The 23135-nt window shown below is 40.5% G+C and overlaps 1 protein-coding gene across 12 annotated transcripts in view; it reads left to right on the forward strand.

Moving 5' to 3' along the window:
- LOC26535169 (protein argonaute-3) overlaps window positions 1-23135 on the forward strand; it is a 157050-nt gene that overhangs the window by 64322 nt on the left and 69593 nt on the right. For 11 of the 12 annotated variants that reach the window (XR_005562065.2, XM_039377347.2, XM_039377349.2 and 8 more), the window contains one exon: window positions 5548-5680. Coding sequence is in view for 11 of the 12 variants with exons in the window: in XM_039377347.2 (XP_039233281.1) it covers window positions 5548-5680 (133 nt within the window). In the remaining variant the exon portion in view is untranslated. Of the gene's footprint in view, window positions 1-5547; window positions 5681-20670; window positions 20776-23135 lie in introns of those variants that run through there. The other variant, XM_039377352.2, reaches the window with a different exon arrangement.

Raw genomic sequence — 23135 nt, forward strand, 5'->3', positions numbered from 1 at the left:
TTTGATCAGGGGAAAGCCGAGAAACAACAATTTGTTTCTTTAGTGGAACCACCGAGAGGGGTTTTGGCACTGCAGGTTGTATTTCTGAAGTGCCAACTTGTACCGGCAGTCCGGACTCAATATTCCTTTGTGTTGGTAAACAATTTGGGACGGGTGGAATCACCGGTTGAGACATAGCGGAATCTGTAGCAATCCCAGTCTGGACTCCCTCCACAACCCATTGATCGGATTGCACCGAATCTTTTTTAGCTGCCGATCTAAGCAACATTTGAGGGTTTGCTGCGATCGTCAACTGATCCTGTTGATCACTTTCCGAAGGTTGCGGGGCATTCCCCTCAGGCAGCCTACCACCAGCGGCTTTCTTGCGCTTTGGAGATTCTTCTAATAGTTTGAGGCTATTAAATTGTGAATCAAGCCCAGAAAGAAGATCGTCAGCTCGACGAAAACTATCTCTAGCCACGCCAAAACTGCTGATCAGTCCTTTCAAGCCACCTTTAGTTTGGCGCATAAAGAGTTGCATTTCATTCGCAACTCCTAGGCAAGCATCACAACAGTATTTAAGATTAGGGCCTTTAGCTAGGTCATCACTTGTTCGGCCGTTAAAACCAGCGCACTTAGTGTGCACCATTCTATCACATAGCCAACAGGTCATTTTTGACTGATCAGGCTTTATTACCTGACGGCATTTGTTATGGAAGCAGACAACATTGGTTTCCATGTTTAATTGGGTTTTGACCACTGTACCAGAGGACAAAATCAGAAAATGTACCGCAAGAGCGCAGTGTGCACTTTAAGATTTTGTGTAGGAGAGCGAGAGAGCGGGTGCACCGTGCAGTTAAGTATAAAAACAACACCAAACAGCACTACGGACAACGCACGAAAAAGAGAGTAAACAAAACGCAAAGACAGAAAGAGAACAGATTGAATTAATTTATTAAAATAATGCACATATCACAAAAGATTCACTCGCGAAACGAACGGCACTTTAACTAGCACAGATAATGAAATTGAATTATTAAATAATTTGTTAAATTCCACCGCTGGATTTAGCAAAACAAAAATAAATTCGGAGCGCAGAAAAAAAACACGACCGTTCGCTTTGAAGCTCTCCTCGTTTGGGCACACGAAAAATTGTTTAAAGCGCCCAGTCTGTGGAAAATGTGGTGGTGAGCACCCTACCAACCACAAGGACTGCAACATTATCTCACCAGAGGCCTGTAAATGTGCTAACTGTGGGGAGGATCACCCAGCTAGCTATAAAGGATGCAAAGTTCGACAGCAAAAAATGAAGGCTCTTAAACCAGAACCACGTTTCCCACCACTTACAACAGCCAATGAGCACTTGTCCTCCATCCGTCAAAACTTCAGCGCTGCTCCTGCAAGAGACAGGTTTTCTCAAGCACAAGGTATTCAAAGAGTGCCTACGATTGCTGACATTCTCAGAGAGCCACGAAATGACTCGCAGATCCCTCTGATGACAACTAGAAACCTTGGACGTACTCAACATGTTCCTCAGAGAGATTTGCCAACTAATTATTCAAATTCATCAGAACATCTACCTGTTAACGCTAACAGAATAAATAAACTTGAAGATGCTTTGGTTAGCCTCTCCCCAAAAGTTGAACAGCTTTCCACATTGTTTGCCCAATCGGCTGAATCCATTAACTCCTTGAGCATCTTGATCACCAAACACTAAGCTAACATGATGCAGCAGGATATTCGCCTCGGATTATGGAACGCAGGGGGAATCGAGAGAAGCACAAATGAGCTTCATCTTTTCCTCTCTGCCAATCGCATAGATGTTATGCTCATTACAGAAACTCATCAAGGTCAAAGACGAATCTACATTCCAGGTTTTGTCTGCCACAAAGTTGATCATCCCTTGGGTGGTCGTCAGGGAGGAGCTGCCATCTTGGTCAGACATGATTTGGAGCACCACAAATTGGACGAAGCATCATCTACAAACATTCAGCTTGTCCAAATTCGTCTATTAACATCAACTGGACCTATCACAGTGGCTGCAGCTTATCTTCCCCCCAGGATGGGCTGGACGGCTATTCACGTTGAAATTATGCTTCAACGATTGGGTAGCAAATTTATCCTTGGAGGTGATTTTAATGCAAAGCATCCATGGTGGGGAAACCAAAGAACATGCACGCGTGGTAAACGACTACATGAAGCTATATGTAGTACCACATACCAAATACTAGCTACTGGAAATCCGAGCTTTTACTCCTATAACACGCAATTAAATCCCTAAGCCCTGGACTTTTTTGTGACAAATGGTATAGCACAAAACAGAACATCTGTGGAGAATATCTACGAGCTGTCATCAGACCATATTCCGATTGTGGCCACACTGTTTGAAGCACCTCAACATATCCAGACTAGGACGCGTTTTCTTCCCCCTGGCGCTAACATTAAAAAGTTTCAAAATGAGCTCGAAAAGTCCGTCTTGCTTAATTTAGAAATCAACTCGACTGAGGATGTTGATCACGGTATTGACGTTTTAATGGCCAAAATTAAAACTACCGGAATTGTCGCTGCTCCCTCTAATGCGCATCGCCCACACGCTCGTCCTTCTAGCCTATCATCTGCTGCTGCTGCGCTACTAAACCTTAAGAGAAGAGTAGGAAGAGAATTCGTGTGAACAAGGGACCCTAGAGTAGATAGGATCTTCAAACGGCTGGCGAATCGTTTGCATAAAGTCTTGGCTGTTGACAAGCAAAATGAGAACGATAACCACTAAGGACCTCCTGTTTATCACACTGATCTTTAACTGCTGCCTAAGACTCAGCTATTTCCCAAAGGCCTTGCAAAATGTCACCCTTGTGCACAAAGCATTCCACAAATATCTTGGACTGGTTTTGGATCGACACCACACATTTAGCCGCCACACTACCATGGTCAAGCAGGCTTTGATCTAAAAAGCTAGACGAATGGACTGGCTACTCAGACAGCGTAAACTCTCGCTACCCAATAAAGTGAGGATATACAAAAATATCCTTGCTCCAGTCTGGATGTATGGTATCCAAATCTATGGGATAACTGCCAAGTCCCATTTGGCGAAAATTCGCGTAGCACAAGCAATGATTTTGCGTAGGCTTTCAAATTCGCCGTGGTATCTGAGGACAAGGAACATTGAACGTGACCTGAAAGTTACTCCCATTGGCGACGCTATTAATAAAATATCTGAAAGATACGGAAATCGGCTCCGATGCCATCCTAACCAACCAGCGAGCTGTTTATCTACCCCACGTGTCCCTGTTCATCGTCGCAGAAGAGGTCCACTGAGGAGATTCCCCATTGATCTCACATATCGAAAAATATCATAAAATAATTCTATAGGAAATAAAAATAAAATTAGTTCTAAGATATAATAAATGTTAGATTAAGCGCCCCATTTTGTAATCAATTTGATCAAGCTGTCTATAGTAATAATGGTAGCAATAAGCAAATTTAAAATCCAATTAATAAAAAGATAATCCAATTAAAAAAAAAAAAAATCCTGTCATTTGCAAAAAATGCATTCTTATAGTGAATTCTTAAACGGGATCACACGAGGTGACTACTTTACAAAAACTTAAAAAAGAATTATAATCATGATGATACTAAAGAAAGGAAGAGATCATACGATACCAGTTTCGTACAGACCAATAAGATTGCTCTCGTCTCTAGCTAAACTTTTCGAAGAATACCCGTTGGTGCGCATAATCCCATGTCTAAGTGCCCAGAGAAGGTTCTGCTCCCTTTGAAGAATAATTGTTGAATGTATTTATAAATCGGTCGTGGCTGCTTATGTGTAACATATCTATACTCACTTATACATAGAGCGTGAGCGCGACAAAAGTTGTATATGCATGCATCGCCTGTGTGCTCCGATTATGGGAATTCGCTGACACTTTCACTTCACACACATTTTACGAGCCTATTAGATTTATGGTCAGGCCTTCTATTTACGTAGATAAAGTGTAACAAAATATTGTGGTTTTTACAGTGTGTACTTGCTACAGAGATATATGCATATTACCGAGCCTTTATCGAGCAAAGCAACAGAATAACAACAGAAATATAAACGGCATTCGAAAATCAGGAATTATTAAGTGGGTTATAACCTGATATTGCAAAGTCTTTTAACAGAGTCTGGCTTGGCGACCAAATGAGTAAAATCAGTTCTCATCTTCATAAAAACAAGTTACTTGATTCGCATCTCTACAACAGCGTTTTCGATGTCATCTAGGTGTTACTAGAATCTGCATGCTTAATCTGAAATTTCTTTCAGATATAAAATTTATGTGAATGGAATTTTCCATCGTTGTTTTATTGCAATTTAAAGTTTTATACCTCCTAAAAGAACACCCTTTACATACCTTATTGAGTCAAAAATACTTAATTCTACCTATACATAGTTTTCAACGAATGTAGTATATGTATATTACGAATATGAGTATAAAAATAAATGAATTCAACGACTTTATTTGATTGGCATTGAAACAGCCAACGCATGCGTTATGCATGAATCAAAAAAAAGTGCATACACAGCGTAAATGAAGTTCGCTCCATCTCTGATACTTAAGAAATATGTATATCAGTTAGCCGTTACAAATTATTTGAAAAGGTACCTGATAGCATACAAATTTTCTTGTGCTTGGTGCCTTTAAAGTTCAAGTCGACAATGTATTACTTAAAATGTATCAATGTTAATCCGTATTTTAATTGTTCACTAATAAAGTATTACTTATTTCGCGATATAGTAAAGGCTACTAAAACTGTCACGCATGTAAATTTTTAATATGTTTTCAAATATTTTGATTATGTTATTTTGATTTTTATTAGAAAAGTAAAATTTCAACTCAATTTCAATCAAATTGTACAATCATGCAAATTAACTAAAATGTCGATTGTTCCTGTGGACGTTTTTGTTCAACGGTGCTAAAAAATTTAACAATATTTTAACGGTTAACAATCCGAAATAATTTTACCGGCTTATTTCGAAATTTTTTCACTTGAAATAATCCTATTAATTCTTATTAGTTTGCCTAAATCATACAATTGTATCACGATATAAGGTTGCAATAAGGTTGTATAGTGATATTTACGGTACCTATAAGTTTCTCTGTGTACAGCTATTTAGCTTACTTATATTTATACCCGTTACTCTTAGAGTATAAGGGTGTGTCCGTCTGTCTGTCCGTCTGTCTGTCCGTCCGTATGAACGCTGAGATCTCGAACTATAAAAGCTAGAAAGTTGAGATTAGGCACACAGACTCCAGAGACATAGACGCAGCGCAAGTTTGTCGATTCATGTTGCCACGCCCACTCTAACGCCCACAAACCGCCAAAAAAGGTCTTCGCACTTTCACTGAGTAACGGGTATCAGATAGTTGGTGAATTCGACTATAGCGCTCTCTCTGGTTTTTATTCTAAAAGCCGAATTCAAGCCATAAAAAAAGCATGTAAATATTTTAAACAAATTAAAATTTGATAAAATAATCTTTGTTTTTAAAACTTATTTTTTCTTCATTTTATTTTTATATAATATTTCAGAGATGGAATTGGAGATGGAGAGCTTAATACTTGTCTGAATTACGAAATTCCACAATTTGAAATGGTGTGTGGAAATCGCATCAAAATTTCATTTGTTGTAGTCCAAAAACGGGTCAGCACTCGCATATTTTCGGTAAGTTAAACAATAATTCTCTCATTAACTTTAAATTATTAAGAGTTAAGCATCCGACCCTCTATACCCCTTTGGAACGCAAACTGGACAGGTGGTTTTGTTATTTTCTATTTAATGCAACAATTGTATAGAGTGAGAGGGTAATCTCGATTGGTTAAAAATTAAATAAGCGGTAGAGCAAAGCGTTACCAAAGAATGTATATATCTCCTAGCTCAAGGTCACGAATCAATTTAGTCACATACCGTCACGTCTGTCTATGTTATTGTCGATAACTCGGGCTTGCATTAAGAGAAAACCAGTTTAGGAAACCGAAATTACAGATTTTTAAAAAAATTTGTGTAAACTTTAGATGCTTAGTAGATGTTTAGTAGATGCTTTTTTGCCATAGAAGTTAACTAATTGTAAGAAACATAAAAATGTCAGTTTACATTAAATCTGTTACTTGCACTTTTAAAGGACACCATTAGCTTGCAACGGTCGTGCAATGCTTTTCATAGTACAGTCAAATAATTGGAAAACTATTGATGTTAAAACACAGAATACAATTACAGTTACACACGAGAAGTATGTTTTGCCGTTTACCTTTTCAATTTGTATTTTGACGATGGTAAAAGTACTTAGACATCAAATTTAATTAATTCGCATTGATCTGTTGTTCAAAGAATATCAAATTGTTGTCTTTTTTTAGATCAATTGAACATTTGTTTTTGATAACGTGCTACTACCTACTTGTATTTCATTCATAAATTTGTTAAACATGGGAAAAACAAAGAAACTGAGCGAATGGAAAAAAACATGGGAAAAACAAAAAAACTGAGCGAATGGAAAAAGTGATATAATAATTAAGTATAACTCTGGTATTTTGGTACAAAATATCATTGATTTACACAAAATTCCGCGGGCAATATATATATAAAAAAAACACACACGACCAAAAACGTTGCCCGTACACTCTAAAAATGCTGACCCGAAACCGCCCTAAAAATCACGCTTCGCCTGTACATTAAAAAAAAAGACCTAAAAAGGACCCATTACCCACTTGCACTCAATTTTAGAAAAATTAACCTTAAAAAAGGAAAAATAATACTGCCTTCTTTGAAGGTGAATTTTCTGGAGTTAAGAAAAAAGTTCTTAATTTAATGGTGATTTGTCCTAAATATGAGGAGAGCCTTTTTTAATTCTAGTGACCTTTTTTATGAAATTAAGAAAAATTTGTCTTTGTTTTAGGATAGGTGGACTTTAAACTAGGAAAGAATTTTCTAAAATTTCCATTAAAGTTAAGGTACTCTTTTCTAAAAGTGTAGAGACTAGCGTCAAGAAAGCGAGTGCAAGGCGTACGAAGAGCACAAGATTGGGATTGTGTAGATAGAGTCAAGTTGTGAAGTAGGAAAAGAGCATAGAAGTTGGTGTGTCGGAAGGTCAATCGTTATCAATTCATCAAGTAGTTAAGTCTAAAACTACTACTGAAATTCGAACTATATTAATAAATTCGAATACGAAAGAAAAATTACAGAATGATATCACTAAAATTTTTTGCCGTTTCTCCAGAATATCTCATTTCTCATCGTGACTGCGAAAAAGGGAAAAAGCGAAAGAATATGTAACCTTAAGTTAATTTGCTAGTTAACTTCGCAAAACTTGCAATATAAAACCAAAATGCGAGCAACATAGGTGCGAATGCACCCAGCGGCCCGACAACGGCGTTTGCTTACCTAGCGGCTGCACCATTCCTTCAGCAAGGCGAATTGGTAAGAATTTGAACGGCAAGCGATCACACCACTAACTTCAGCTGCGCTGCCGACCTCGCTGCCGCTGTCTCTTCAAAATTGAAGCTTTCGGTAGGGTAGAATTGATTTAAGCAGATTAGTCTCAAAAACAAGAGAAACCGCTATAGTCGAGTTCCCCGACTATCTGATACCCGTCCGTCAGCTAGTGGAAGTACAAAGGAGTAATTTACACACTGACAGTTTTTGGTGGTTTGTGCAAAATCGAGAAAAAATGTACAAAAGTAACATAAATGTGAAATAATATTAAAATATTTCAAAAGTGTGGGCGTGGCCGTTTTTGTCGGTTTGTGGACGTTAGAGTGGGCGTGGCAACATGAATTGCGCTGCGTATATATCACTGGAGTCTGCATGCGAAATCTTTCTAGCTTTTAGGGTTCCTAATATCTCGACATTCATACGAACGGGCAGACAGACATGGCCAGATCGACTCGGCTATTGGTCCTGATCAAGAATATATATACTTTATATGGTCGGAAACGCTTCCTTCTAGCGTCTACATACTTTTCAACGAATCTAGTATACCCATTTACTCTACGAGTAACGGGTATAATAATCTTCCGAAAAAACGTAACAGCTAAAACAACTGAATAACTTCGCGCGATGCCGCACAGTGGCGCCTTAGATACTTTTGGGTTACAAAAATCATAACTCTTGAACCAGTTGAGATATTTTCATAATTTTTTTTAATGAAAGGTAATTTTGGTACTTTTTGATTAAGTGGTCATACAATATGGTGTGATAAATGTTAGATTTTATACTCGAAAATTAATGTTTTTGGAGGAAGTTTTTCAATTTTTATCCCATTTCGACAATTACTTTTCATCTGTTTTCTGCTGATATGGTACATACATATGGTACATGGTACAAACGAAAAATAAGTAAATTGTAAAAAAAAAATATTTTTTTTTTTTGTAATTTTTTCATCTATTTTTAATTTTTTTGTTTTTTACAAATATGTTTTAAAAACGAAAAATAAATAAATTGTAAAGAAAAATTTATTTATTTATTTTTTAATTTCATCTATTTTTACTTTTTTTTTTTACAAATAATTAATAATAATCATTTAATTTTAACTAATTTAATATTTTTGAAGAATAGTTAATCATTATACATTCATTTAAAATCATTACAAAGTCAGGGATAGAGAAACAAGTCGGTAATACAGGAAAAATGTAAGTGTATGCCCGTCATACAATTTCGTACTGCGCAGCGACTGCGCTTAAGAACATATAACAACAACATAACAACAGCTCATACTCCAAACCCAACTCCATCAAAGTTGAAAAATATGTGAAAATTACTACTTCGGTAAATTAGGTATTCCTGCACTTTCAAAGAATATTATACATTTATTCTAACTTGGTTTTACCGAGATATACATATTTTATCTAAAAATCGACTGCAAAATTCAAATTTTCTACAAAAAATACCTGCATTTTTTCCAACCCAAAAAAGGTTTAACTTTGAACACGAGTAACTTCTAAAATACTAAACCGATTTGAATAATTTTTTGGATTCAACCCTTTTAAAGTCTATTACCTGTCGATTGCGATATTCCATGCATGCGATCCGTTGTCATCAAAAAGAGTTAATTAAAGAAAACAAATTAATGAGCAAGCAATATAAGAAGAAAAATATAAATCTAATAAATAAAAATTAGTTATTATACCCGTTACTCGTAGAGTAAAAGGGTATACTAGATTCGTTGAAAAGTATGTAACAGGCAGAAGGAAGCGTTTCCGACCATATAAATTATATATATTCTTGATCAGGAACAACAGCCGAGTCGACTTGGCCATGTCCGTCTGTCCGTCCGTCTGTCCGTCTGTCCGTCCGTATGAACGTCGAAATCTCAAGAACTACAAAAGCTACAAAGTTGATATTAAGCATACAGACTGCAGGAACATAGAAGCAGCGCAAGTTTGTCGATTCATGTTGCCACGCCCACTCTAACGCCCACAAACCGCCCAAATTGCCACGCCCACACTTTTGAAAAATGTTTTGATATTTTTTCATTTCTGTATTGGTCTTGTAAATTTCTATCGATTTGCAAAAAAACCGCCAAAAACTGTCAGTGTTGAAGACCTCCTTCGCACTTTCACTAGCTGAGTAACGGGTATCAGATAGTCGGGAACTCGACTATAGCGTTCAATAGTAGGCAGTGATTCAACGTTTGACCACAACACTAGCGAACTTCACACACTCTGTAACCAGAGACTAGACCCGCAACCCATCAGAATTTTGTTCCTGTAAAAAAAGAGTAAATAGATACTAGAGGCCTACACAGGTCAGATAGGCACACCCAAATATTTCAGTATACTACACACCATACGGAATAATATTTTGGGAACAGATACTGCTCTTGAGTCCTACAATGTTCCATCGGGGGGCCATCTCGAGATACCTAATTTCGCTGACAAGCGAGACCTTGATACTCTCTAATACCAAATGACTACCATAATTCACATGTTCCATCGGGAGGCCATCTCGAGATGCCTAACACTTCATTTCACTGACAAGCGAGACCTTGGTAATCTCGAATACCAAATGACTACCATAATTCAGAGTGGTCAACAATCGGTAAGAAGCAGAAATGGTCATGTCAAAGTCCTACAGAGACAAAGCCTTTTATACCTTTATACGCGGATTGCGAGGCGATTTGAATCGACTGCCTGGTATCAAGGAGCCCTCAGATTTGCCGTCTGCGCTCCATTTGTGTCTTAAACTATAAAACCATACCTATCGTACTGGACACGCCACAGGTAGATCACATAATATTAACTTTAAGAACAGTCGTGGAGTCCGAGTCGTTCCTTCGCACCCTAGCCACATCGACGACCCGAACCAATGGGAGTGGATCATAGCATTCGATCAGGAAGGTTCAATTATGTATTCATATTATGAATTGGGGAAAAGACCACCTTTTCAAACGACCAATCCAATAGAAAAAAAAAGGACATTCAATATTCAAACCGCTACAGTTTTCCCAAGGGAAGACGATCGAGAAGCAACGGGCGTTTACACGACCGAAACTGAGTATGAATAAGTTACGGCTAAATACAAGAAAGAAGGCAATCCAGACGAGAGCTGGGAAGAGTACCTCAACCACATAGAGACGCAAGAATAAACACCTCTCTACCTTATGTTAGGTGTAAATTGGGAGGTGAAAAAATAATCGAAATACCAATAGATACAGGATCCGAAAGAAATTATAAAAAACCAAACAAATTAAATTAAATCTCTTTGTTAATGTGAGGGGCCACTGAGGGGCTTTTGCTCTCGTATGCGCTCGCCCCTCTTGTCCGCCATTACGCTCTCATCCGAGCTCGCGCTCTCCAAGCTCCGCGGTCGGCCGCCGTCGATCACCCGAGCCCGCTTTAGCAATGTAAAGCGGGTAAGAGCGCCGCTCTAGTTGTTAGCTACATTTAGTCTCATGTATGCACCGGAATAAACAACTCATGACCAAGACGCCCCCGCTTCTCCGTACTTATTTCCGGTGGTGGTTATTTTCAACTTTCACTCTGCGCGTTGGGAAATTTTCCGATATCGACAAGCTTGCATCGACTTATCTCCGGAGGACGACGCCCCCCTACAACAACTCTTCAAGGACTCTTTGACTTTCTACCTTCTCCCCACATTAAGATCGTTTGACGCAATATTGTGTTGGGACAGTTTTAAAAATTTGCAATTAGTACCACTGGGGTTTATGGTAATTAAAGGAAAGACAACCATACCCATGAAAGAAAAATAGTATTAGGAGTAGAACAATTGAATAAAGAACGGAAGCAGACTTTTTGACGACCCGAATGAAAAACTCACTTACGCTACAAGAGTGGAAGCTGAAATTAGAACTTCAACAGACTACCCCGTCTACTTAAAATTTTATCAGTTTTCCGTGACGAAGACGAAGTTAGTAAACAAATAGAAGAATTATTGGATAACGAAATAATTCGCCTTCACGATCTCCGTATAATCCTCCAGCGTGGGTCGTCCCCAAAAAATAGACGCTTCAGGACATAACAAATTTCGGATGGTCATTGACTACCGTAAACTTAACAAGGACATCAACGAAGTGCCACCCCAATTGGGAAACAACAAGCTATTATATTAGTGGATTCCACCAAATCCCACATAAAACTTTGGACATTAAAAATAGAGCTCTTTCCGCCAACAATGCCAAATATGACTTTACACTCCCATTTTTTCTAAAAAACGCACCTTCAATTTTCCAAATGAGTGGCAAAATGGCAAAGCCACTTACCTTCCTTTTAAGGGGGACACTCTACGGTTTGCCTCAAAAAAAGGCCGGAAATATTTTTAAACAAGATAGAATGCGGTCCGTCCGTATGAACGTCAAGATCTCAGGAACTATAAAAGCTACAAAATTGAGTTTAAGTATACAGACTCCAGAGACATAGACGCATCGCAAGTTTGTCGATTCATGTTGCCACGCCCACCCTAACGCCCACAAACCGCCCAAAACTGCCACGCCCACACATTTGAAAAATGTTTTGATATTTTTTTATTTTCTTATTAGAATTGTAAATTTCTATCGATCTGCAGAAAAACTTTTTGCCACGCCCACTCTAACGCCCACAAACCGCCAAAAGCGGTCAGTGTTGTAATTTCTTTTCGCACTTTCACTAGCTGAGTAGTGTCAGATCGTCAGAACCCGACTATAGCGTTCTCTCTCGTTTGAATTTATTTAGATACATGTCTGAACTTTAATATTTCATTTTACACATACAAAAGTTTTTCAAAATGTGGCAGCCATCTTTCATATGCATTTTGTTAAATTTTCTTTTGCAGTAATAACGCTGCAGTCCAGATCAACCATCTGAAACACAGGAAACTTTTTTTTGTAATAGTCATTTATTATGTGGAAGAATACTTTCTACAAGTTAGAAAAGCATTTCAGAGAGGAAGTTTTTGTGTGGCCATACTCTCGTCATGGGTGGGGTTTGAACCCAAGATCCCGTGGTTAGCAGGAAGTTGCGCTATCCACTACACCACGAGGTGTAGGGAAGGTGGCTACAAAAAAAAAACCGTTTTAGAAAATCGATCTTATGTCAGGAAATACAATTTTCATGACGCGTAGCCATTGTTCTTAGGGTGGGAGGTCCTAAATTTATGGATCCTAGTTATCTATCCTTCCCTTTCCTTACATAAAACAGTTGCCTTTTACAATCAACCAATTATCGCACTTGATTACCGAAGAAACGCAAACATCTACAAAATTATAATCTTTTTTCAAAAGTCTAAGATAATCTGTGAAATATAATATTATATATTTAGTGTGCTCTCTGTGACAGTTCAGCGATGACTGACTCTTCATTTATTCAGCAAGTGTGTGTAAGTTAACAACTCATAACAGATTAACTCATAGCAACTAAGTAGCTCTATATAAAGAATGCTGACGCGCCAAAATTGAGTTCAGCGCTCTGCGCAAAGAACGTCCGGCAACGGAAAGCTGACATTTCTTATTCGGAGTGTTGCTTCACGCTGCAAGGAATGCTGAGTCGGCTTTGCCGACTCGTCTTGGTGGCGCGATGCATTGCTGTTAGTCTCTTCAGTCTCAGTTGTGTATCCAAATAAATCAGAACGTACTCCGGCTTACAGCCGCAAATATAAATTGTATTTATTATCTACATTGCTACGCCACAAGGCTAGTCAATAAACCTAAGGGGGCGAAGTCAAGCCCTCCAACGTAATCTTTAGAAGAAGACTCTACAGACGCGAACGTCTAACCACCGCTACCGACCGTGAGAACAGTCTCTGGATCAACACGGGAACACCCAACTTCATAATTGGCGCCCAGCTACAATTCGAACTCAACAACTGATTTAACAGGGTAAGATTTACATTTGACTTCTTCGACACGACTCAAGAAATCTCATAAAATATAGAATTCGTTTAACTGGCCACGTAATAGTTGTGCTTTGTGTAAATCAGTTTCAAAAGCATTGCACATTTTCGGCATTTTTTTTTTTTTTATTGATATCTATTTATTAATTGGATTTTAAATTTGCTTATTGCTACCATTATAACTATAGACAGCTTGATCAAATTAATTACAAAATGGGGCGCTTAATCTAACATTTATTGTATCTTATAACTAATTTTATTTTTATTTCCTATAGAATTATTTTATGATATTTTTCGATATGTGAGATCAATGGGGAATCTCCTCAGTGGACCTCTTCTGCGACGATGTACAGGGACACGTGGGGTAGACACGTGGGCATCGGAGCCGATTTCCGTATCTTTCAGATATTTTATTAATAGCGTCGCCAATGGGAGTAACTTTCAGGTCACGTTCAATGTTCCTTGTCCTCAGATACCACGGCGAATTTGAAAGCCTACGCAAAATCATTGCTTGTGTTACGCGAATTTTCGCCAAATGGGACTTGGCAGTTATCCCATAGATTTGGATACCATACATCCAGACTGGAGCAAGGATATTTTTGTATATCCTCACTTTATTGGGTAGCGAGAGTTTACGCTGTCTGAGTAGCCAGTCCATTCGTCTAGCTTTTTAGATCAAAGCCTGCTTGACCATGGTAGTGTGGCGGCTAAATGTGTGGTGTCGATCCAAAACCAGTCCAAGATATTTGTGGAATGCTTTGTGCACAAGGGTGACATTTTGCAAGGCCTTTGGGAAATAGCTGAGTCTTAGGCAGCAGTTAAAGTTCAGTGTGATAAACAGGAGGTCCTTAGTGGTTATCGTTCTCATTTTGCTTGTCAACAGCCAAGACTTTATGCAAACGATTCGCCAGCCGTTTGAAGATCCTATCTACTCTAGGGTTCCTTGTTCGCACGAATTCTCTTCTTACTCTTCTCTTAAGGTTTAGTAGCGCAGCAGCAGCAGATGATAGGCTAGAAGGACGAGCGTGTGGGCGATGCGCATTAGAGGGAGCAGCGACAATTCCGGCAGTTTTAATTTTGGCCATTAAAACGTCAATACCGTGATCAACATCCTCAGTCGAGTTGATTTCTAAATTAAGGAAGACGGACTTTTCGAGCTCATTTTGAAACTTTTTAATGTTAGCGCCAGGGGGGAGAAAACGCGTCCTAGTCTGGCTATGTTGAGGTGCTTCAAACAGTGTGGCCGGAATATGGTCTGATGACAGCTCGTAGATATTCTCCACAGATGTTCTGTTTTGTGCTATACCATTTGTCACAAAAAAGTCCAGGGCTGAGGGATTTAATTGCGTGTTATAGGAGTAAAAGCTCGGATTTCCAGTAGCTAGTATTTGGTATGTGGTACTACATATAGCTTCATGTAGTCGTTTACCACGCGTGCATGTTCTTTGGTTTCCCCACCATGGATGCTTTGCATTAAAATCACCTTCAAGGATAAATTTGCTACCCAATCGTTGAAGCATAATTTCAACGTGAATAGCCGTCCAGCCCATCCTGGGGGGAAGATAAGCTGCAGCCACTGTGATAGGTCCAGTTGATGTTAATAGACGAATTTGGACAAGCTGAATGTTTGTAGATGATGCTTCGTCCAATTTGTGGTGCTCCAAATCATGTCTGACCAAGATGGCAGCTCCTCCCTGACGACCACCCAAGGGATGATCAACTTTGTGGCAGACAAAACCTGGAATGTAGATTCGTCTTTGACCTTGATGAGTTTCTGTAATGAGCATAACATCTATGCGATTGGCAGAGAGGAAAAGATGAAGCTCATTTGTGCTTCTCTCGATTCCCCCTGCGTTCCATAATCCGAGGCGAATATCCTGCTGCATCATGTTAGCTTAGTGTTTGGTGATCAAGATGCTCAAGGAGTTAATGGATTCAGCCGATTGGGCAAACAATGTGGAAAGCTGTTCAACTTTTGGGGAGAGGCTAACCAAAGCATCTTCAAGTTTATTTATTCTGTTAGCGTTAACAGGTAGATGTTCTGATGAATTTGAATAATTAGTTGGCAAATCTCTCTGAGGAACATGTTGAGTACGTCCAAGGTTTCTAGTTGTCATCAGAGGGATCTGCGAGTCATTTCGTGGCTCTCTGAGAATGTCAGCAATCGTAGGCACTCTTTGAATACCTTGTGCTTGAGAAAACCTGTCTCTTGCAGGAGCAGCGCTGAAGTTTTGACGGATGGAGGACAAGTGCTCATTGGCTGTTGTAAGTGGTGGGAAACGTGGTTCTGGTTTAAGAGCCTTAATTTTTTGCTGTCGAACTTTGCATCCTTTATAGCTAGCTGGGTGATCTTCCCCACAGTTAGCACATTTACAGGCCTCTGGTGAGATAATGTTGCAGTCCTTGTGGTTGGTAGGGTGCTCACCACCACATTTTTCACAGACTGGGCGCTTTAAACAATAATTTTTCGTGTGCCCAAAATCTTGACACCTAAAACATTGTACAAGCTCCATATTTTTTCTGGCCCTTTCCACTATAACATTGTGGGGGCCAATTTTTGAAATTTTTAAAGTATCCATGTTATTAGCCTTCTTGAGATTAACGAAGAAGCATGCTTGTCGTGTACGTATGTCTTCAAGAGTATCCTGACCAGGAGATGCATTTGACCAGTCTGGCTTTCTTGGGCAATGAATATTTAATATTTCATGTCCATAGTCGATAAAGGCATTTTTAACTCGCTCTGTACCAACAGTTGGGTTGATTTTTCGAACTACTAGACGAAAAGGTTTTTCCTCATCGAGTTGGTGATGCCAGAACTGACAGTTGTTATCAGTTAGTACTTTGACGGCTGCCCTATAGGCTGCAGGGTCGGTAGTAAGTATTCTTGTTACGCCAGATCTGGACATTTTGAAAGAATACGAAAACAGGCTGATAACTGCACACAAAGCTTGGTCAAGGGCATCAATATTATTACAGGAACGCACACATATTGGAGAAGGCCTTTTTGTCTTCAACGGATTGTTGGTTGTTTGTGACTGATCTGTCCGGGAGGTTGGATTTGAGGCAGCTTGAGTCTGGGCTACGGTTTCAGTATGAGCGGCAGCTAAGTTGTCAAATTTCCATCTCATCCTGAGCTAGAACGGAAAAACGGTTGCTGGAGGTAGCCGATTTTGGCAGAGCTTTGGCAGAGCAAATTCTTATTGCATACCTTATATAAAAATAAGTGTTGCATACTTTTGTAAAACCAAAAATTTTCATTGCATACCCCTTTTAATATAAACCATTGCATACCTTTTATCAAAATATTATTGCATACTTTTAACAAATAAATAATTTTTGCATACCCAATAAATAATTATTGCATACTTTGGTATAATTTTATTGCATACTTTTTCTTGCCACAATCACTTAGCCCATCAATTGTGCTCGGCAACAGTATATTTGTAGTGTGCCAACCAACAACCAATGAGTTGGGCACATAATTACAGAAGTATTAAGGTCGAACCCCGATGTTAGGTGTGAAATTCCCTTTGACATAATAAAGTCTGTACCGGAGTTCTCCGGTACCCAAGACGAGAATGTGGCCTGGAGGCAATCGGCCATATACGCCTACGAGCTTTTCAAACCATACAATGGCAGCAGTGCCCATTATCAGGCTATTGCCATATTAAGGAATAAAATCCGTTGCGCAGCCGGACCTTTACTCGTATCCCATTATGCGGTATTGAACTTCGATGCCGTGTTGGCCAGATTAGACTGCACTTACTCGGACAAAACATCCTTACGCCTGTTGAGGCAAGGATTGGAAATGGTTAGGCAAGGAGTCTTAATAACGTACCTACCAATAATGCAATACTGCGATGAAGTTGAAAAGAAGCTAACTCTTGTCACAAACAAAATCGTACTGACGCATGAACAAGAGGGTGCTGGCCTGCTTAACGCTGAGGTCAGAGCCGACGCCCTGCTTGCTTTTATTTCAGGGCTCAAAAAGGCCCTTAGAGCTGTGGTCTTCCCGGCCCAACCAAAAGATTTGCCATCTGCACTGGCTTTAGATAGAAAAGCAGAGGCAAGCATAGAGAGAAGCATGTTTGCTAACTCCTACGCCAAGGCCGTAGGGGAGCGAACGCATTCGGCGCAAACGGCAAAAGCCATTTCCAGGGGAAATCAAAAAAAGAAGAACAGGGACAGGACAGAAATCCCCACTTCATGAAACGACAGGAAAACAACGGACAAACCAACAAGGACACTCAGGCGCAAGCGCCCCAGCCTATGGAGGTCGATTCATCCTCATCCAGATTCAGGCATCGCACTGAATATAATCAGAATCATCCTAATGAATCGAACGCGTTTAAGAGGAGAAATTCCTCAGAACGCTTGACAGGACCGAGACGACAACGTCTTAACAACGTTGTCCAAGAGGCTCCTAAGCAAAAAGAGACCAAAGAAGAGTATGAAAAGGCAGCAAAGGCTGCAGTCCAGGAAATCGACAGCGAAAATGAGTACGCTCCCAGTGACGACTCGTTGAATTTTTTAGGGGTCGCTCCCGGTTGCCGTTCATTGAACGACGGCTGGCTGGGAGAACCTTAAAGATGCTAATCGATACCGGCGCGGCAAAAAACTACATTTTTCAGCTCCTTTACGGGCCTAATGTAAAGTCGGTCGCCAGCCTTTTCTCGGTGAGCTCAATACACGGCTCCACCGAAATCCAACACAAATGCTTGATGAAAGTCTTTAAGCACACCTCCCCATTTTTTCTTTTGGATTCTCTCAATGCGTTCGACGCTATCATAGGCTTGGACCTGTAAACACAGGCCGGGGTAAAACTCAACCTTGCAGAGGACTCCCTAGATACCAGGGCATCGGTGAAAGGCTTCACTATTTCAGCTGCCCCAGAGTAAATTTCACTGATGTAAACGATATTGTTGTACCTGACTCCGTTAAAAAGAAGTTCAAGGACACAATAATAAGGAGGAAGACAGCTTTCTTCACGACAAATGAAGCTCTTCCTTTTAACACCGCTGTCACTGCCACAATTCGGACAGTTGATAATGAACCGGTGTACTCAAGAGCGTACCCAAATCTAATGGGTGTCTCCGGCTTTTGTGAACAACGAGGTCAAACAACTGCTGAAAGACGGCATTATCAGGCCCTCAAGGTCTCTCTATAACAGCCCGACATGGGTTGTTGACAAAAAGGGAACCGACGCCTTCGAAAACGATGTGCTGAGAGAGCAAATCGGGAAAATATGTTACGTCTATGTAGATGACGTCATAATTTTCTCAGAAAACTAGTCCGACCATGTCCGCCACATCGATACTGTGCTGAAATGCCTGATCGAGGCGAATATGAGGGTGAGCCAGGAAAAGACAAAATTCTTTAAAGAAAGTGTTGAGTACCTCGGCTTCATCGTAAGCAAGGATGGGACTAAGTCCGACCCAGAAAAGGTAATGGCCATTCAGGAATATCCTGAACCCAAAAGTGTCTACAGTGTTAGATCGTTCCTCGGTTTTGGCCAGCTATTACACAGTCTTCATTAAAGACTTTGCAGCCATAGCTCGTCCGATAACTGACATCCTGAAAGGGGAAAACGGTTCGGTGAGTAGGCATATGTCTAAGAAGATTTTTGTTAAGTTTAATGAAACTCAACGCAGCGCATTTCAAAGGCTTCGTAACATTCTGGCATCAGAGGATGTCATATTCAAGTACCCCGACTTTCAAAAGCCAATCACCATGATATCCCGACAGGCTGAGCAAAATTATGCCACAAACGAAAGGGAATTGCTAGTCATTGTATGGGCCTTAGGTAAACTACAAAACTTTCAATACGGCTCTAGGGAAATCAACATATTCACCGACCACCAGCCTCTCACGTTCGCTGTTGCCGACAAAAACACGAACGCTAAGATTAAAAGATGGAAATCCTATATAGACCAACACAATGCCAAGGTTTTCTACAAACCTGGCAAGAAAAATTTAGTGGCAGATGCCCTGTCCAGGCAAAATCTTAATGCCTTAATGCCTAACGAACCCCAGTCAGACGCTGCGACTACTCACAGTGAGCTGTCCCTGACCTACACGGTCGAAACCACAGATAAACCTTTAAATTGCTTTAGGAACCAAATCATTCTGGAGGCAGCACGTTTCCCGCTTAAGCGAAGCCTAGTGCTGTTCCGAAACAAAACTCGCATCGTGATCAGTTACTGACAAGAGTCACCTGTTAAAAACTCTCAAAGAAGTCGTTAACCCTGACGTCGTGAATGCTATTCATTGCGACTTGCTACACTGGCAAGCTTCCAACACGAGCTCATACCCATTTCCCAGCCACTCAATTCCGTCACTGCAAGAATGTCGTGTCAGATATAACTGATAAAAACGAACAGTATGAAATTGTCAATGCAGAGCACAACCGTGCACACAGAGCCGCGCAGGAAAATATCAAACAAGTCCTTTGAGACTACTATTTTCCAAAAATGGGCAGCATGACAAAGGAAGGGTATGTACCCAAGCAAACTACGACAGGCACCCGAAGAAGCAAGAGCTCGGGGAAACGCCCATCCCCAGTTTTACTGGCGAAATGGTGAACATTGACATATTTTCAACCGACAGGAAGCTGTTCTCGACGTGCATTGACAAATTCTCTAAGTTTGCAGTAGTGCAACCGGTTACATCTAGGACAATAGTGGACATCACAGGCCCCCTATTGCAGATTATTAACCTTTTCCCCAACATCAAAACAATCTATTGCGACAATGAGCCCGCATTCAACTCAGAGACAATCAGGTCATTGCTCAAAAACAACTACGGCATCGACATTGTGAACGCGCCTCCTCTGCACAGCGTGTCCAATGGCCAATTTGAACGATTCCAAAGCACCTTGGCAGAAATGCCCAGATGCCTGAAGTTGGACAAAAAGACAAATGACACAGTAGAGCTAATCTTGAGAGCCATGGTGGAATACAACAAAACCGTGCACTCAGTTACTCGTGAGAGACCAATTGCGGTTCTTCACTCAGGGGCCCACGAGCGCTGCCTGGAAATCAAGTCAAGATTAGCTAAGGCTCAGCAAGAAAGCGTCGGAAGATGCAACCCTTCCCGTCAAAACCGTGTGTTTGAGGTAGGAGAACACGTGTTTGTAAAGAATAGCAAGAGGTTAGGAAATAAACTAACCCCGTTATGCACGGAACAAAAAGTGCAAGCAGACCTAGGAATGTCTGTTCTTATTAAGGGGAGGGTGTTCCACAAGGACAACCTTAAGTAGGCATTCCCCTTGCAGTTAGTTAGTAGGTTAGTTTAAGAAAGCCCGAGCACTACAGTCTCACCCTGTATCTAAATTCCAGGTTCACCCTCACGATGTTCATTACACTGGCACTAGCGAATGCACGGATTACCGACGTTTCGCATGCCAACTACATCCCTGTCGTAGATGATGATGTGCTGGTTTTTGAACAGCGTGACCTCTTAAAGCACTCAAGCAACTTGTCCGAATTCGAGACAGAAAAATTATCCGAGTCTTTTCCCCAATCGCATATGCGTAAGTTACTAGAGGTCGATACGGACCATCTTAGAACTTTGTTGTCCGTCCTTAAGGTCCATCATAGGATTGCCAGGAGTAGGAGTCTAGATTTCCTTGGTACAGCTTTAAAGGTAGTGGCGGGTACTCCCGATGCCACGGACCTTCTAAAGATAAAGATCACAGAGGCTAAACTAGTTGAGTCTAATTCCCGGCAGATAACCATAAATTCCGAAACCCAGAAACAGATTAACAAGTTAACTGACACCATCAATAAGGTGATCAGTGCCCGTAAAAGCGACTTGGTTGACACTCCCCATCTATATGAAGCGTTATTGGCAAGAAATAGGATGCTTTCTACTGAAATTCAAAATTTAATTCTCACTATTACTTTGGCCAAATCAAACATTGTAAATCCCACGATTCTTGACCATGCCGACTTGAAGTGTCTTGTAGAACAGGACACCCCTATCGTCAGCTTAATAGAAGCATCCAAGATTAGAGTCCACCAGTCCGAGAACAGCATTAATGTTTTAATTGCCTATCCCAGAGTCAAGTTCAGTTGCAAGAAAGTCGCCGTTTACCCTGTATCTCACCAACACATCATTTTACGCCTCGACGAGGACAGGATGCACAGATACCACACACTTCACGTTCTGCGAGCGGTCTCGGCGCGAATCTTGTGCATGCTCACTCCACGCAGGAAGCGGAGCCCAATGCCACACTCAACACAGCCACTTGCAGGAAGTAACTCCCGTAGATGACGGCGTTGTGATTATCAACGAAGCATCAGTTCGCGTTAGCACCGATGGCAGCCCAGAAATACTGGTCGAGGAAACCCACCTGATGACCTTCGAGAGAACGGCGACCATCAATGGCTCCGAGTTCGTAAACCTACGGAAAGCATTAAGCAAGCAGCCAGGCATTGTGCGCTCCCCATTACTTAACATCGTCGGGCACGACCCCGTGCTCAGCATCCCTCTGCTACACCGGATGAATAACGAGAACCTACTCTCCATCCAAAGCTTTAAGGATGACGTGGAATCTGAAGGTTCGCCTAAACTCTGGTTCGTAGCTGGTGTGATCCTAAACATTGGTTTAATTGGCTCCTTCGCACTTTATCTGACATTAAGGAGAAGAGCCTCCATGAAGATTCAGCGTACCATTGACACATTCAACATGACCAAGGACGGTCATGAACTTGAGGGGGGAGTAGTTAACAACTCATAACATAATAACTCATAGCAACTAAGTAGCTCTATATAAAGAATGCTGACGCGCCAAAATTGAGTTCAGCGCTCTGCGCAAAGAACGTCCGGCAACGGCAAGCTGACATTTCTTATTCGGAGTGTTGCTTCACGCTGCAGTGCATGCTGAGTCGGCTTTGCCGACTCGTCTTGGTGGCGCGATGCATTGCTGTTAGTCTCTTCAGTCTCAGTTTTGTATCCAAATAAATCAGAACGTGCTCCGGCTTACAGCCGCAAATAATAATTGTATTTATTATCTACATTGCTACGCCACAAGGCTAGTCAATAACCGTAAGGGGGCGAAGTCAAGCCCTCCAACGTAATCTTCAGAAGAAGACTCTACAGACGCGAACGTCTAACCACCGCTACAGACCGTGAGAGAAGTCTCTGGATCAACGCGGGAACACCCAACTTCATAATTTGTATACTGTTTACATTCGCGACTCTTTAATTAGTTCTTACATTTTAATATTGCTATTACTACTACTACTACTACTACTACCACAGCTCGGCCATCCTGATAATTAAGATCTTCTTGTAATCATTACATTTTCGTTACTTATTTTAGTGGTTTTTACATTTGGTTTGGTTTTCTTCTTTACATTTACTTTAGACTTTTGTTTTTCTTTACCATTTTCCTTATCTGCATTTTTATTATTTGATACCGAATTCTTTTCTCGAAGCCATGGTTTAATATTATGAGCCGCCCATATTCCACCGTATGGTTTTTGTGTCAACTGAAAACCTTCCACATCTTTAATACAATACATTATCTAGTACTTTGGCGATTTCATAGGGGCCTTTATATTTGGTTAATAATTTCCTAGGCGCTCCAACTGTTGAATCAAAATTCTTGACCACAACGTAGTCTCCTAATTTGTATTTATTTGCTTCTAGTCGTTTAGCGTCAACATATTTCTGGTTATAGTTCTGTACTTTTTCCTGCAAACCTTCTGTACTTTGTCTAATTTTTTCTAAATTCTAAATTCCAAAAATTCTTCAAACATATCTGATGTAAAACATGTCCCTCTGTCTGAAACAATGG

This window comes from Drosophila yakuba, unplaced genomic scaffold, assembly GCF_016746365.2.
Source record: "Drosophila yakuba strain Tai18E2 unplaced genomic scaffold, Prin_Dyak_Tai18E2_2.1 Segkk50_quiver_pilon_scaf, whole genome shotgun sequence".
Taxonomy (NCBI): domain Eukaryota; kingdom Metazoa; phylum Arthropoda; class Insecta; order Diptera; family Drosophilidae; genus Drosophila; species Drosophila yakuba.